Here is a 14,525-nt window from a genome sequence, read left to right as displayed (position 1 = left end):
TCATTGTTTGACCAATCGCGTCAAACAATGAGTATTGAACCCGCTTTCTTTGAGTATTTCAGAACTCTCATTATTAATTAATGTTGAAGCCGAAAAACTGTTTGTAGTTATTTCAGAACTCCCGTTATCAACCGATATATCTGAACAAATATGAGTTCAACTTCATAAATTTAAACAGTGAATTTCTTTGACGTTCCCCAGTCTCTTCTTTTTCTTGTTTTCCCTTTCGTTTTTCATGTCCACTTGGGTATTTCCTTCCATAATAATCTCTCTCACGACTAGTCATACTCTAGAATTAAATACGCTAGATTTCATTATAAAATAAGTTAATAAATTAAAACAAAATTACTTACCTGATAAATAAAATATATCTAAAATAGATAATATTAGAAAATAAATAAATCTAATATAGATTGAAAACTGCTGTTGAAGAAAAAAAAATTCTGATGTCGGATAACCTAAAACCAGTTTACAAAATATATTTTTTAAGATGTTGTGCAAGTAATGTCACATAAAAAATTGCCATGACAGTACGTGCATATACTTACTTGTTCATAAAATCATAAACTAAAATAAAAAAAACTCCTTAAAATTATTAAAAACACCTGTTTTTAAATGCGCTTTTCCCTATTTAACACTATGTTGTGCGATATTGTTATGTATCTTAGAGTAGTTTCAAATACTACGGCTCTAGCGGTACGATCTTATTTCGCTTACTATGACAACAATAGTTGGTCGTAAAATTATATACATATATTTTTCTATATAATAATATTTTTAATATAATAATTACAACGTTAATTTATATAATAATTAAAAAAATTGATTTCTTTTTTCAATTTTTTGCGCTTTGCGGAGCGCCTGTGCGAACAGTTCGCACACCCATGAAGACGGCCCTGTATGTATGATGAAGTGGAATTCTCAGACAATTCACCGTTTGTCTAAAAGATGATTTTTGTATTTGGTTTTAAAGCAATCATCTGCTAAAATGAGACGCATTACACAGATATGAGGAACCCCCCCCCCCCACCCACACACACTTTTTTTAAGCCAGTCATATTAATTATTTTCCAAATTTATTATTATTATTATTATTATTATTATTATTATTGTTACGTAACACCTTTAAGGACTAATCGCGGGAGGGCACTACTCAACTCCGCTACACATACATATTATAATAAAGGTGTCACGTAATAATAATAATACAGTACTCAGTTTACTCATTTCAAAATGCGCTTGCTTGAAGAATTGTGTACTTGCAATGTAATAAAAGTAGGCAAGTTTTAAATAAATTACATTAATGGTGTTGTACCAAAGTAGCTCACTCAGAAACACTTCGTGATATCACCAAACACTTCGTGATTGGTGATAGTTGATTTTGTCAATGTATTTGGCAGAATACCGCACGGAAAGCTATTGCATAGGTTGGAGGGAATATGAATAGGGTTATGGCTGCATGGATAGGGGGAATGACAGACACCAATGAAAAATATATATTGGAGTGAAATCGAAGGCTGGCCATCTCGGGAGTGCAGTGGGTGCAATGCACCCGGGCCTGACCATTTCCCTTATCCAGCTTGCCCATCACTTTAAAATAGTAAAAAGTGAGGAAATTACTAAGGCAAGACTTACTTTCACAAAGCCAGCCTCTGTACACAATTAGCTAATTGTGAAGATATTTCATTTGCAAACTTTTATTGCTTACACTTGGATAAAGGAAACAAGAATATAATTTCTTGTCAAGTATAATAATTTCACAAAGACATGTTGCCACCATAGAGTATAATACCAGCTTCATATCTATCCCTGTTTGCTTCAGTGTATATAATAGATTTCTTTGTAGTATTCTGTCATATGCCTTTGAAAATTCCAGCATTACCATGATGTAGGCATTTTCTCTATCTAACTCAACTCTCACTTTTTCATAGAAAACGAGTGAATTATTAAGGCAAGACCTGCCTTTCACAGTTGCAGATGAGTTAACTGGTCTCATGTGATGTCAGGGTTTTTCCTCCTAGAAACCCAGGAATTTTTATCCTGCAAAACAAACATACCTGCCATCAGAACACACGCGTGCACACACACTAGACATAATACACTGACCTTATAGCTTTAGGTGGATGGCCGTAACTTCAAATAACCAACAGACAACCTGCCTTTTTAGAAAGCTGTGCTGTCTACCATAGCTTAGAGAGACAGCATAGTCCACCAAATTTCTTAATTCTGACAACCAGTTTTTCTAGTACCTTACCTATGACTCCTGAAATATTGTCTGGTCTGTAATTTGCTATGTCACTCTTGGAGTCTTATTTATGTAATGGAACTATCTGGCTCTCTTACCACTCCTTTAGGATCTTTCTAGTGCTGAGACAGCCTGGTTAGGAGCACTGGCATGTTTTTTGTACATTCTTACAATTCATACACTGACATTCCATCTCACCCCATGCCTGTATTCATATTGAGATATTTTTTTGATATCTTAAGCACCTTGAGTTCATCCACCTATTTTCTTACATCAATCACTGCACTGCTTCCATCTAGATGGTAATTCAATTATTTCAGTAATTCAGTTATTTTTTCTGCTTCTCTTACCTGCTATGAGCAATCATTTAAGTTATTCTTCTATAATTATTCATTTTCATTTTTAATTTCATTTATTAAGTAAGTTATTTTAAGTTAAAAAGGTAATTATTATTTTTACTGTTTAAAGCAAAATTAATTAAACTATCATTGTTTCAGGCAACAGCGTGAAGATGACACCACCTCCTGATCTTGCTATTTTGTTTAGTGCTGATGCAGCTGAATGGGATCAATATTTAACTGGTTGCTTTATTCAAAGTACAGACCCAATCATTATTGAACATGAACAAATAGAAAACCTTCCATTCCCTCTTTCAAGTGCTAGAAATGAGCACTTTTCAGAAGCAAAGGTTGTTTTGGTGGTAATATCTCCAGATTTTCTTGATTTTATTGACTCACATGCTGAGGAAATCTTTGAAATTGGTAAGCTTTTGAAGCCTACTAGTACTGTAGCTATGCTCTGTGGAGTCCAAGAAAGTGATATTTCACGTTTTCATAAAGCAGCCTTAGTAACCTATGATGAGTGGCCATGTTTAGTAGCAAGGGATCAAGACAAGGACTTTGTGTTAAGTGTTATCCATGAGACACAGCAAATTTTATCACGCTCAAGGAAACGACAAGCTCTCCACAAACCTCATTTCAAACTAGCACCAAAAATAGTAAGAGAGGTGAGTAAATTAATGAATTATTTAATGATTTCTGCCATTTTTAATCAGTATATTTATATCTAAATAACAGAATGGTAGAGTGGAATAAAAGCTATCATTACTTGTAGAAATTCAAGTGATGCAGTATTTAGTAATTTAAGTTTTTAAAGATATTTGCAGACCCATTCAAAGCATTTTTGATTTTTATTTCTGCCCAGGCACATTAGAAATAGCAAACTCTTATTGAAAGTTTTAGATGTAATTATTTTGTCTCCTAAATATACTAAATAATAGCATCTTCTGCAAAGTCAACTCAGGTCACTTTTAAGGATTTGCCTTCTGGCTAATGAGATTTTAGTAAAGCCCTAAATGCTTATGCCAAGCATTTGAAACTGTTGTTAAGGTCACTGTAATAAACAGTGATATTAACTTTATCATGTGTTGTAGGTATGAAAAAGATAATGCCTACTGAGAATAGTTTATGCTAAGTTAGAGTTATATAATTTCAGAATCTTACTAGAGTTTGCTTGAGTAGAGCCGCTATTTGCTTATAGCTTAGTGTGGTCAAGGAAAAGAATAAATGCCATTCTCATATAAGTATTTTTGTAACACTTAAATATTTCCTGATATTTAAGAACTAATACTTTTGGTCAAAACTACTTGTATGTTTCATTCACAATTTTAGTTCATAATTATAGATTTTGTAATTTAAAGTCATACGTTTGGTTTGAATATTTTTCTAGTCTAAGCAGGTTCCAAAAAAACACTCAGATTTATAAACAGCCATGGTGCCCACTATAATAAGATGTAGGACTTCCTTTTACTGTGATGACCATAGCAATCCTATGGGGCATACTTTCCACAAATGTATGAAAGCAATCAGTAGGAATTTGGACCATTCTTCCTGCAGGCATCAGGTCCTAGACTATTGTGGGGAAAATGTCCCTTGATCTCACCTGACACTCTAGTTCATTCCACACATGTTCAATAGGGTTGAGATCTAAGCTCTGTGGAGGCCAGTCAAGTGTGGTGATGTTCATTTTTACAAACCATACAGTTATAGCAGCAGCCTTATGATATAGTGCATTGTTTTGCTGAAAGAGACAGTGGTCAGTTTGGTAGAAATACTACAAAGTAGGAAGCATTGCATTTTTCAGAATGTTCAGATTCCTCTTGGAGTTCAATGTTCATGGCACCACAAACAGAGGTCTGAGGCCAAACCAGGAAAAACAGGACAGTACCATTAGTAGGGAGAGAGAGAGAGAGAGAGAGACAGTGTAATGTTTGTATGGAGTGAAGTAGAGTGCCCTACCATACTCTACTTCATTACTTCTACTCTACTTCTGCATGCAAAAATTCACTGGGTATCTGCCAGATCTGTCTATCTGCTCAGTAGAGAGTGTAGTGTGATTCAAAAAATTACTATTGGTGTGCCTCAGGAGTATGTTTTATTGGCATTACTGTTTAACCTATATGTTAATAATATTGGGGAAGGTTTGAATGGGTATATTTGGTTGTTTGCAGATGATGTAAAGTAGTCAGAAAGAGCTATGAGGAGTAGAGTAGATGTTGTGGCTTTACAAGAGGACTTGAATAGACAGAGTGAATGGCCATAGGAGCAGGGTTGCCAGTTCAGTGTTGCAAAATTTAAAACAAAGATGAGATGTATAGTGGAGGATAGAGTAAGTTAGGGCAGAGTGAGGGTTTCCTATTAGAAACATTCCAAAAAAAAAAAAAAACTTTTAAATTGTTTTGCAGAGTTGTGTTCTTTCTGTTCAAGCTCTATAGTTAAGAAATTTTGAAAATTAGAACTGGAGAGAGTAAAAATAGGAGGAAGATGTGTGAGTAATCTTCTTCTAAAAGATTTGGGGAAATTTTAGAGCAGACGTTGCTAAAATTGTGAGGGCAGAACAATGAATTATGGTAATGATGTGAAGGACACTAAGTTGTAGAAGTAAGGAGAATCTGTTTGCATTGTATAAGGCCTTGATTAGGCTGCATATGGATTACTGCACACAGATTTGTTTTCCTGTTTTTAAAAAGGATAAAGAGATTTTGGAACAGGTCCAGAGATGATTGACTAAGGGCATTTATGGTCTCTGGAATGTTGGATATGAAGAAAGGTTGAGAAGATGCAATTATAGTCTAGTTGATAGAAAGAGGAAGGGTGATATGATAGATATATAAGTTGGTCAGAAGTTATTATCAGGTTAACATTGAAGATGTTTTTCATAAAGTGGTGGGAGATGAGAATCAGAGGTCATCCCTGGAAGCTGTATAAGGAGGTGTAAACAAAGGAGTGAAAAGCAAGTGTTTTGCATGGGGAGTGGTGAATGATTGGGAATGCATGACTGTGTGTGTGTGTGTGTGTGTGTGTGTGTGTGTGTGTGTGTGTGTGTGTGTGTGTGTGTGTCTCTCTCTCTCTCTCTCTCTCTCTCTCTCTTCAGGGAATGTCAGTGTGACAGAGGGACCTCCCATGATGAGTCTTTGATTCCACAGGTCTGGGATAATAATAATATCCTAAAAATGGCTGGTGGGGAGGAGAAGCAGTTGATTGTAAAGATTACAGATTAGTAAGCCTAATGACCCACATAACAATAATTTTGTCATGAATTATACAGGAAATGAATGTCTAAATGGATTTATGTGAATAGAGAAACAAGTGAGATTATCTTCATCAGAATGAAGAGAAACTTGGAAATGCAAAGAGATGTTTATCTTTATATATATATATATATAAAGATTTATTTTCTTTATTTACTTTATTTATTTACTTTATTCATATATATATAAATTTATTTTCAAAATTCATTTTTACTCGGTTGGAATATTATAAAAAAAGGTTTAATGACTATTACTGAGAGAAAAAAATATTATATATATATATAATAAAGCATTTGAAAGTGTTCACCATAAGAAATCAATACAAGCATTAATAAAAAAAAAAAAGACAATAGACAGGAATGACATAATCCTAACATGCACTTGAATATGTGCAAATCAATCAGTTGTGAACTTCCAGAAAAAAAAAAAAAAGTTTGGCACGGTCCTGTGCTTTCTGTTCAAGCTCTACAAACAAGAAATTTTGAAAATTAGAACTGGAGGAAGATGTATGAATAATCTTCTTCTAAGACTTGAGAAGAAAATTACTCCTACATCTGTATATAATCATTCATATATCTGTGGTTTGGATGTAATGAATATGATTTCCAGTATGCATACAACATTACAACTATAGATAAAGCTGGTTTATTAGAAAATGTCACCTAGTTTTATATACTTTGTAGTATACTTCATCAGGAGAATTACAATAAATATCTATCTCATATTTTGACATCTTACATAATTTGTTGTAATTTCTCTAAAGAAGTATGCTACTAAGTAGTTGACAATTTTACAGCTAATAAAGCAGTTTTATTTATAGTTGCCATTAGTAGTGGAGACTCTACCAATCGATTAACCTTTGCTGCAGCAAAGATCATTTATCCACATAATTTCTGGTATGCATCCCACATTGCAACTACTAACCACATTGAGCGTGGTTAGTAGTTGGAAGGGGACCAATCATTCGATGCTGTTGGCGCTCTGCTGAGCACTGGCTATTCTCACAGGGTACTTCGGCCTGTAAACTGACGTATGTCAGACCTCTGTACCCTCTAGGGGACGTAGGGATATGACAAATGATCTTTGTTATGCAGACAATACTGTATTGATTTTCCTGGAGAGAGGAAAACTTGCAAAAATTAAATGAGCAAATAAATATACAAAGTAAAAAAATCTTACATTAAATTCCAAAAAAACTACATTCATGCTAAGCAGAGATAAAAACCCTCAAAGTTAAAAAACCAAAGTAGAAATTGAAACTATAGAACAACTATAGAACTATACTTATTTAGGCCATCTAATTACAGAGGATGAAAAATGTAAAAAAGAAATTAGGAGAAAAATAAAAATTGCTAAATCAACTATCATCAAAATGAAAAAACACACTGATATAATATTAGAAACACTGATGCTTTTGAGATGTTGATGTACAGAAGAGCTTTGAAGATATCATGGATATCTGAAAGACGAGAAATGAAGTTTTGGAGATGATGGGTACAAAAATGGAAATAATAGAGAGAATATGGAAAAGAAAAATATCATATAATGGATGATATTATGAGACATGAAATTTTTCAAAAAGATTTATTAGCAATAAAAAAAGAAAACAAGAATGATATGTGGTTCAAAAACATAAAGAATTAGCTTGGCTTGAATTATCTAGAGACCAAAAGAATAGCCTAAGATAGGAATATACGGAGATCCATAACAGTTAGCCTCCCAGTAACTCTTATCTGTTTAATACACTCCTTCAGTCAGCTTATTTCTCTGCCATTTTCTCATGTTTATTCAAGTCTATAACTTGCATTTCCTCATCTCTATAATAATAATAATAATATTATTATTACTTTTATGGCTATTATAGCCTGTTTTTGTTTAGGAGTTTCCCTTATTTTAAATACATTGGCTTTTTTACTCAAGAAAATTTTTAGGCCATTATAAGTGTATTTAAAGAAAAATATAGCAGAATAATTGAGGAAGAAAATTTTGTACATACCTTGTTTAGATGCTAGGATGACTTCATTCTCCATATTTCTGCTGTTAAAGGGGGGGGGGGGGGAATGTGAGGGGAGTGTTTGACGCAAGGCGAGAAGAATAATTTTGAAAACCTGGGTTTTTTCTAAAATAAACCTAATTTCCAAATGTTGGAAGCTCCACAATTTACAAATCAGGTCACGCTTCCGACCAATAAGCGACGATAAATGCCTTTTTTTGGCAGATACAACATACGGTCCTGGCATAGCCCTACACTCATCCCGAAAATGTTCCAATGATGGTCAGACGACCAAAATGGCTTGCACCCCATTAACGTTCCCCCTGCCCAGTTTCCCCATAAAACCCTTCCCCAAAGAAGCGCTCTTAAGTATAATAATGTATATATATTATTTAAAAAAAAAAAAACGGGTTTTCAAAATTATTCTTCCCACCTTGTGTCAAACACTCCCCCCCACATCCCTCCCCCCTTTGACAGCCTAACAGCAGAAATATGTAGAATGAAGTCATCCTAGCATCTAAACAAGGTATGTACAAAATTTTCTTCCTCAATTATTCTGCTATATTTTCCTTTAAAATACACTTATAATGAGGATATCTCTGTACCTGTAGCAATAACTAATCTTAGAATTGAAGTTAAGAAATCAGAGGTATTTAATATAATGGAACACTGTTATGCAAATTGGAGCAGATGGGAATGGATACTAAATTAGTGATATGGATAGGAGAATGGCTCAGGGAGAGATACCAGAAGGTGGTGTATGGAGGAGCCGAGTCTAGGATGAGGCAGGTGACCAGTGGTATGCCTCAGGACTCTGTGCTTAGGCCATTGTTGTTTAATTTGTATATAAGTGATATAGGAAATGGCTTAAAGGGAGATATTCAGTTGTTTGCTGGTGATGCAGAGTTGGGTAGCGCAATAAAAAATCAAGCTGATGTTGAAAGTTTGTAGGATGATTTAAATAAGCTGGTAGAATGGACAAAAGGTAATGGATGTCAGTTCAATGTGGAAAAGTGTAAAGTTATGCATTTTGGGATTAAAAGATTACCAGCTGTATACTACATTGATGGAACAGTACTCCAAGAGATTGATGAGGCTAGGGACTTAGGGGTGTTGGTAGATAGGGAGATGAAGTTCAGGGGACACATTGCTAAGGTGTCCAAGATTGCACATAGGATTACTTGGTTGTTGAGGAACACACTGACATCCAGAGATAAAGAGGTTATTATTCCCCTTTATAAAGCGTTGATACTTCCACATTTGGATTACCATGCTCAAGTCTGTTCACCTGGATTCCTTGGAGATGAGGAGGCTGTGGAGAGGGTTCAGAGAAGAGTGACTAAGTTGAGTGATGTAAAAAATGCTCCCTACAGTGATAGATTGCGAGCTTGTGGATTGCAGAGGTTGGTTGATAGGTGGAGAAGAGGGGATATGATAGAAACATTTAAATTACTGAAAGGTTTTTATAGGATTGATGCAGGGGAAATGTTTCAGCTGTGTGATAGTGATGGAAGAACATGAGGTCATCCCTGGAAATTAAAGAAAAGTGTGGTTAACAAGGGTGTGAGAACAAGGTTTTTTGCCTGGAGGGTGATGAATGAGTGGAATTCATTGCCTGACTTAGTTGTGAGTTCTTTGTCTGTAAATGAATTCAAGAAGAGATATGACAGATATTATTTTGCTAGTTTGGGTCTCCTGCGATAAGTCTACTGACTCCATGGAGATACCCGTAATAATAATAATAATGCCATAAAAATTTTCTTGAGTAAAAAAGCCAATGTATTTAAAATAAGGGACACTCCTAAACAAAAACAGGCTATAATAGCCATAAAAGTAATAGTTTCAAGAAGAGTAACATGGGAATTTTCCCAGAAATAATACCTAAATAATAATAATAATAATAACAATATTATTATTATTATTATTATTATTAAGAGAGACCTCAAGGGAGTCAGGGACTCATCGAGGGAGGCCATATACTCCACACATCAGCTATCATACTTATTCTTGAATTCATTCACACTGCTTACACATAACATCCAATGGCAATCCATTCCAATCATGCACCACCCTATGATAGAAAAATCTAGCCCTTACCCGTTTCTTAGCAGCATTCATTCTCAGCTTCTAAGGATCCTCTTGTTCTTTACCAACCCTCCATAAATTGAAAAATTCCATCAATTGAAATTATGTATGACCCTTTTAGAAGTTTGTAAGCATCAATCATATCATCCCTCTTTCTCCTGTTTGCTAATGTCTGCAGTCTACAAATTCTCTATCTGTCTTCATAATCAGTATCCCACAATCCTGATATAATTTTTAACACTTTCCTTTACACTCTCTTCAATATATCAGAATCACCACAGAAACCAGGAGACCACACCTGCACACAATAGTCTAAGTGAGGTCTTATCAAGGCTTGTAAAGAGGCAAAATGACATCTTTATCTTTACATGTGAACATTCATTTCAGCATTGCAGTTGCCTTTTGAGTTATATTTGCAATTTTTGCCACATGGCTCCTGAACTTCAACTTCCTATCTACTACCACTCCAAGATCCCTAATGATTATGCTTTCTTCAAGCATAATCCCACCAATATAATATGATATTGGATATCTAATCATGCTAAAGTGAATGACTTTACATTTACTGACATTGAACTGACATCCATTTTCCTATGCCCACAATTCCAGCCTGTTCTACAGGTACTGCATATCAGCAGCATTCCTGATTACCCTACCTATCTTCGCACATCACATAAATTTTCTTAGACTTAGTGAAAGCATTTGACAGGGTGCCACATGATAAGCTGATATTTAAGTTGCAGCACATGGGTCTGGATGTCAGATCAGATTGGTCAACTGGATTCAGGATTGGCTGTCTGATAGGTATCAGAGAGTTGTGTATGATGGAGCAGTTTCAAGGAGGCAGAGGGTTACAAGTGGGGATCCCACAGGGCTCAGTACTAGGACCTATATTGTTTAACCTTTATATCAATGACATTGCCAGTGGATTGCAAGGGGATATTCAGTTGTTTGCAGATGATGCGAAGCTGGGAAGGATTATTAGTAATAGTGCAGATGTGGTAGCCCTGCAAGAGGATTTGAATAAGCTAGATAGATGGGCAAATGAATGGGGGTATCGGTTTAATGCAGCAAAATGTAAGGTCTTGAGGTTTGGGAAACATCGATGGGATGCTGCATACTCTATGGGAGGAGTTATACTGGAGGAAGTAGGGGAAACAAGAGATCTGGGGTTGATGATTGATAGAAACCTGAAATTTAGGGGACATATTGTAAAGGTGGTGAAGGTAACACAGAGGATTGCTGCAATTATGAGAAGGACACTGACCTGCAGAGATAAAAGGGTTATCATTCCATTGTATAAGTCTCTGATCAGAGACCACACTTAGACTACTGTTCTTAGATTTGGTCCCCAGGATTTGAAGGGGATAAATTAACTGTGGAAAGGGTACAAAGACAGATGACAAAGATGGTTTCAGGACTGTACAATGATAGTTATGAGGATTGGCTGAGGGAATGTGGACTGCAGAGTTTGGTGGATAGAAGAAGGAGAGGTGATATGATTGAGACTTTTAAACTGTTGAGAGGTGGTTACAGGGTTGACACTGGGGAGTTCTTTCGCTTGGTTGAACAGCAGGAAGGAGTGATGACAAGAGGCCATCCCTGGAAGTTATGAAAGGAAACTGTGAGCAAGAGGGTGAGGAGTGGTTTCTTTGCATGGAGGGTGGTTGAACCATGGAATGCATTGCTTGATGGAGTGGTGAGAGCGAGAATGGTCAATGAGTTTAAGGAGTGGTATGATAGACTTTGTGTTTCTTAGGGGGGGCCTCCCCTCGATGAGTCTTGAGAGACTTTATGTTCTTAGGAAGGACCTCCCACGATGAGTCTTTTGACTCCATGGAGGCCTGAATAATAATAATAATCAGCAAATAGCTGATTACTATTATTTATGTTGCTTGTCAAATCCTTCCCAATATCATTAATGTTGGGTTTATGTACAGATTGAATAACAGCGGACCAAGCACTGATCCTTGTGATTCACCATTGGTTACCTTAAATCTTGCAGACTCACATCCCCCATATAGCATTTTTTGATATCTGTCAGTCAGCCAGTCTCTTATCCATTCTAATATTCTATAACTCAAACCTATATTCTCCAATTTATGCAACAGTCTACCATGCTGTATTCTGTCAAAAGTCTTAGCAAAATCCTAGTTCAATAGTAACATTGTTATAGAATGTTAGCAAGTTGCTAAAACATGACCTTCCCTTAGTAAACCCATGTTGCTCATTACAAAGTAGAGATTCACTGTCAACCCATTTTTACAAAATTTTCACCACCACTCCTGAGATGCTAATTGGTTGATAGTTAGATACATCGGTCTTTGCACCACCCTTGTGCAATGGAATTGCCATACATTCTTTCCATTCCTGTGAAATCTCTCCTGTTCTGAGACTCATATTAAACAGCCTTGTCAAAGTAATAGCCAGTTCAGCTAAACTCTTTTAGCACACTTGTTGATATCCCATCAGTCCCTATTGCTGAATTCTTATTCAGTTTGTGCAACAGCTCTAATACCTTGTCCTCATACACCTGAGTTTCTTCATCCACTGAAGAGGTAGCAGTGAGCACAATGTCGTGTACACCAGGTTGATAGCATTTAACAAAATGGGCACTAATTAGTTGAACAACCTGTTCTGCATCTGTAACCTTCATGCCAACATGCATTTAGAAGAGTTATTCTTTCTTTTACTTGCAGCATATCAATAGAATTCTTGTGAGTTGCACAAAGTTGCACAAACTAGCACACAGAGCTAGTTTCTTTTAATACTCAGACTTTGCTTTTTATACAAGAATTGTGACTATTCTAGCCTGCTGCTTATCAGTTTCATGACAGACATCATCCTTATGCACATGGTATTCCTTCCACATCATGAGGAAGTAGGGGAGACAAGAGATCTGGGGTTGATGATTGATAGAAACCTGAAATTTAGGGGACATATTGCAAAGGTGGCAATGGTAACACAGAGGATTGCTGCAATAATGAAGACACTGACCTGCAGAGATAAAACAGTTATCATTCTGTTGTATAAGACCCTGATCAGACCACACTTGGACTATTGTTCTCAGATTTGGTCCTCAGGATTTGAAGGGGATAAATTAACTGTGGAAAGGGTACAAAGATGGATAACAAAGATGGTTTTAGGACTGTACAATGATAGTTATGAGGATTGGCTGAGGGAATGTGGACTGCAGAGTTTGGTGGATAGAAGGAGAGGTGATATGATTGAGACTTTTAAACTGTTGAGAGGTGGTTACAGGGTTGACACTGGGGAGTTCTTTCACTTGGTTGAACAGCAGGAAGAAGTGATGACAAGAGGCCATCCCTGGAAGTTACAAAAGGAAACTGTGAGCAAGCGGGTGAGGAGTGGTTTCTTTGCATGGAGGGTGGTTGAACCATGGAATGCATTGCCTGATGGAGTGGTGAGAGCAAGAACGGTCATTGAGTTCAAGGAGTGGTATGATAGACTTTGTGTTTCTTTGGGGGGGGGGGACCTCCCCTCGATGAGTCTTGATAGACTTTGTGTTTCTTAGGAAGGACCTCCCACGATGAGTCATTTGACTCCATGGAGGCCTGAATAATAATAATAATCATCCTTTTCTTACGAATTTCTTGCTTAATAAGATTACACATCCATTTCTCTCTTACCCTATTTATTCTTCAAACTCTCGGGACACATTCTGATATCACATCATTTAAGTATTGTTTAAATGCTTCTTCCCATGCACTGTCAATATTCTTCCCATCCAGCAACCAATCTCATTCCACTGAACTCAATATACATCTCAGTTGGTCATAATTTCCTGTTTTGTAGTTCATCATGTAACCTTTTCTGAATAGAACATTCATAAACTTAGTCACTTCCCAAGTGAGTACCTCATGATCACTGTCACCAACCAGAGGCAGGATAGTTATGTTTTTAACTCTTTAACTTTTTAATGAAAATGCATTTATTGAGCTGTTGCAGTGCAACTTCCTCAAGCAGCATGTGACAGAAGGAACTCGAGGTCAAAGAGAGTGTTAGATTTGATTATAGTGTCAGACACACCCTCTGACACTATAATCAAATCTAACACTCTTTGACATCGAGTTCCTTCTGTCACATGCTGCTTGAGGAAGTTGCCCTGCAACAGCTCAATAAATGCATTTTAATTCTTCTCATGAGATTCTGCTCCTACCCAATCAATATTTAGAAAATTAAAGTCTCCCATTATGATTACTCTTTTCATGCTCATCTTTTCTATTTGGTGATGCATTTCTTCATCACTAGCAATCGATCCACCAGGTCTGTAACAACACCCCACTATGTAACTGATCTTATTAGATTCTACCTCACACCAGATGGTTTCAAACTCACTGCCACATGAAATACTGTTAGTAGTAGTACTACAATCGTAGGTCTCAACTCTAACTGGATTCAAGTCATCCGATATCATTAGCAGTACACTCCCCCCCCCTCTTCTCCTATCCTCTCTATCATTCCTAAAAATACTCTACCCTTTATACTCTATACCAGTTAGTATGTCTGTTTCTGATAGCCAGGTCTCACTAATCTGAGGTCCCAACATATTGTCCCAACAACTAAGGCAACAAACTCTACCCATTTGTTTC

The 14,525-nt window shown here is 36.3% G+C and overlaps 1 protein-coding gene across 5 annotated transcripts in view; it reads left to right on the top strand.

Annotated features, from left to right (window-relative positions):
• The window catches only part of LOC150104296 (uncharacterized), a 273,534-nt gene that overhangs the window by 134,068 nt on the left and 124,941 nt on the right, over nucleotides 1–14,525 (top strand). For 4 of the 5 annotated variants that reach the window (XM_090396904.1, XM_090396903.1, XM_090396902.1 and 1 more), the window contains exon 2: nucleotides 2,743–3,251. In XM_090396904.1, coding sequence (XP_090253030.1) covers nucleotides 2,743–3,251 — 509 coding nt within the window. Of the gene's footprint in view, nucleotides 1–1,265; nucleotides 1,276–2,742; nucleotides 3,252–14,525 lie in introns of those variants that run through there. The other variant, XM_090396907.1, reaches the window with a different exon arrangement.

Source organism: Typopeltis vanoorti, chromosome 8 (genome assembly GCF_054136105.1).
Source record: "Typopeltis vanoorti isolate ZY-2024b chromosome 8, IOZ_Tvanoo_1.0, whole genome shotgun sequence".
NCBI classification, from domain to species: domain Eukaryota; kingdom Metazoa; phylum Arthropoda; class Arachnida; order Uropygi; family Thelyphonidae; genus Typopeltis; species Typopeltis vanoorti.
The sequence above is the reverse complement of the archived record's forward strand: the minus strand, read 5'-3'. Positions and strand labels throughout refer to the sequence as shown.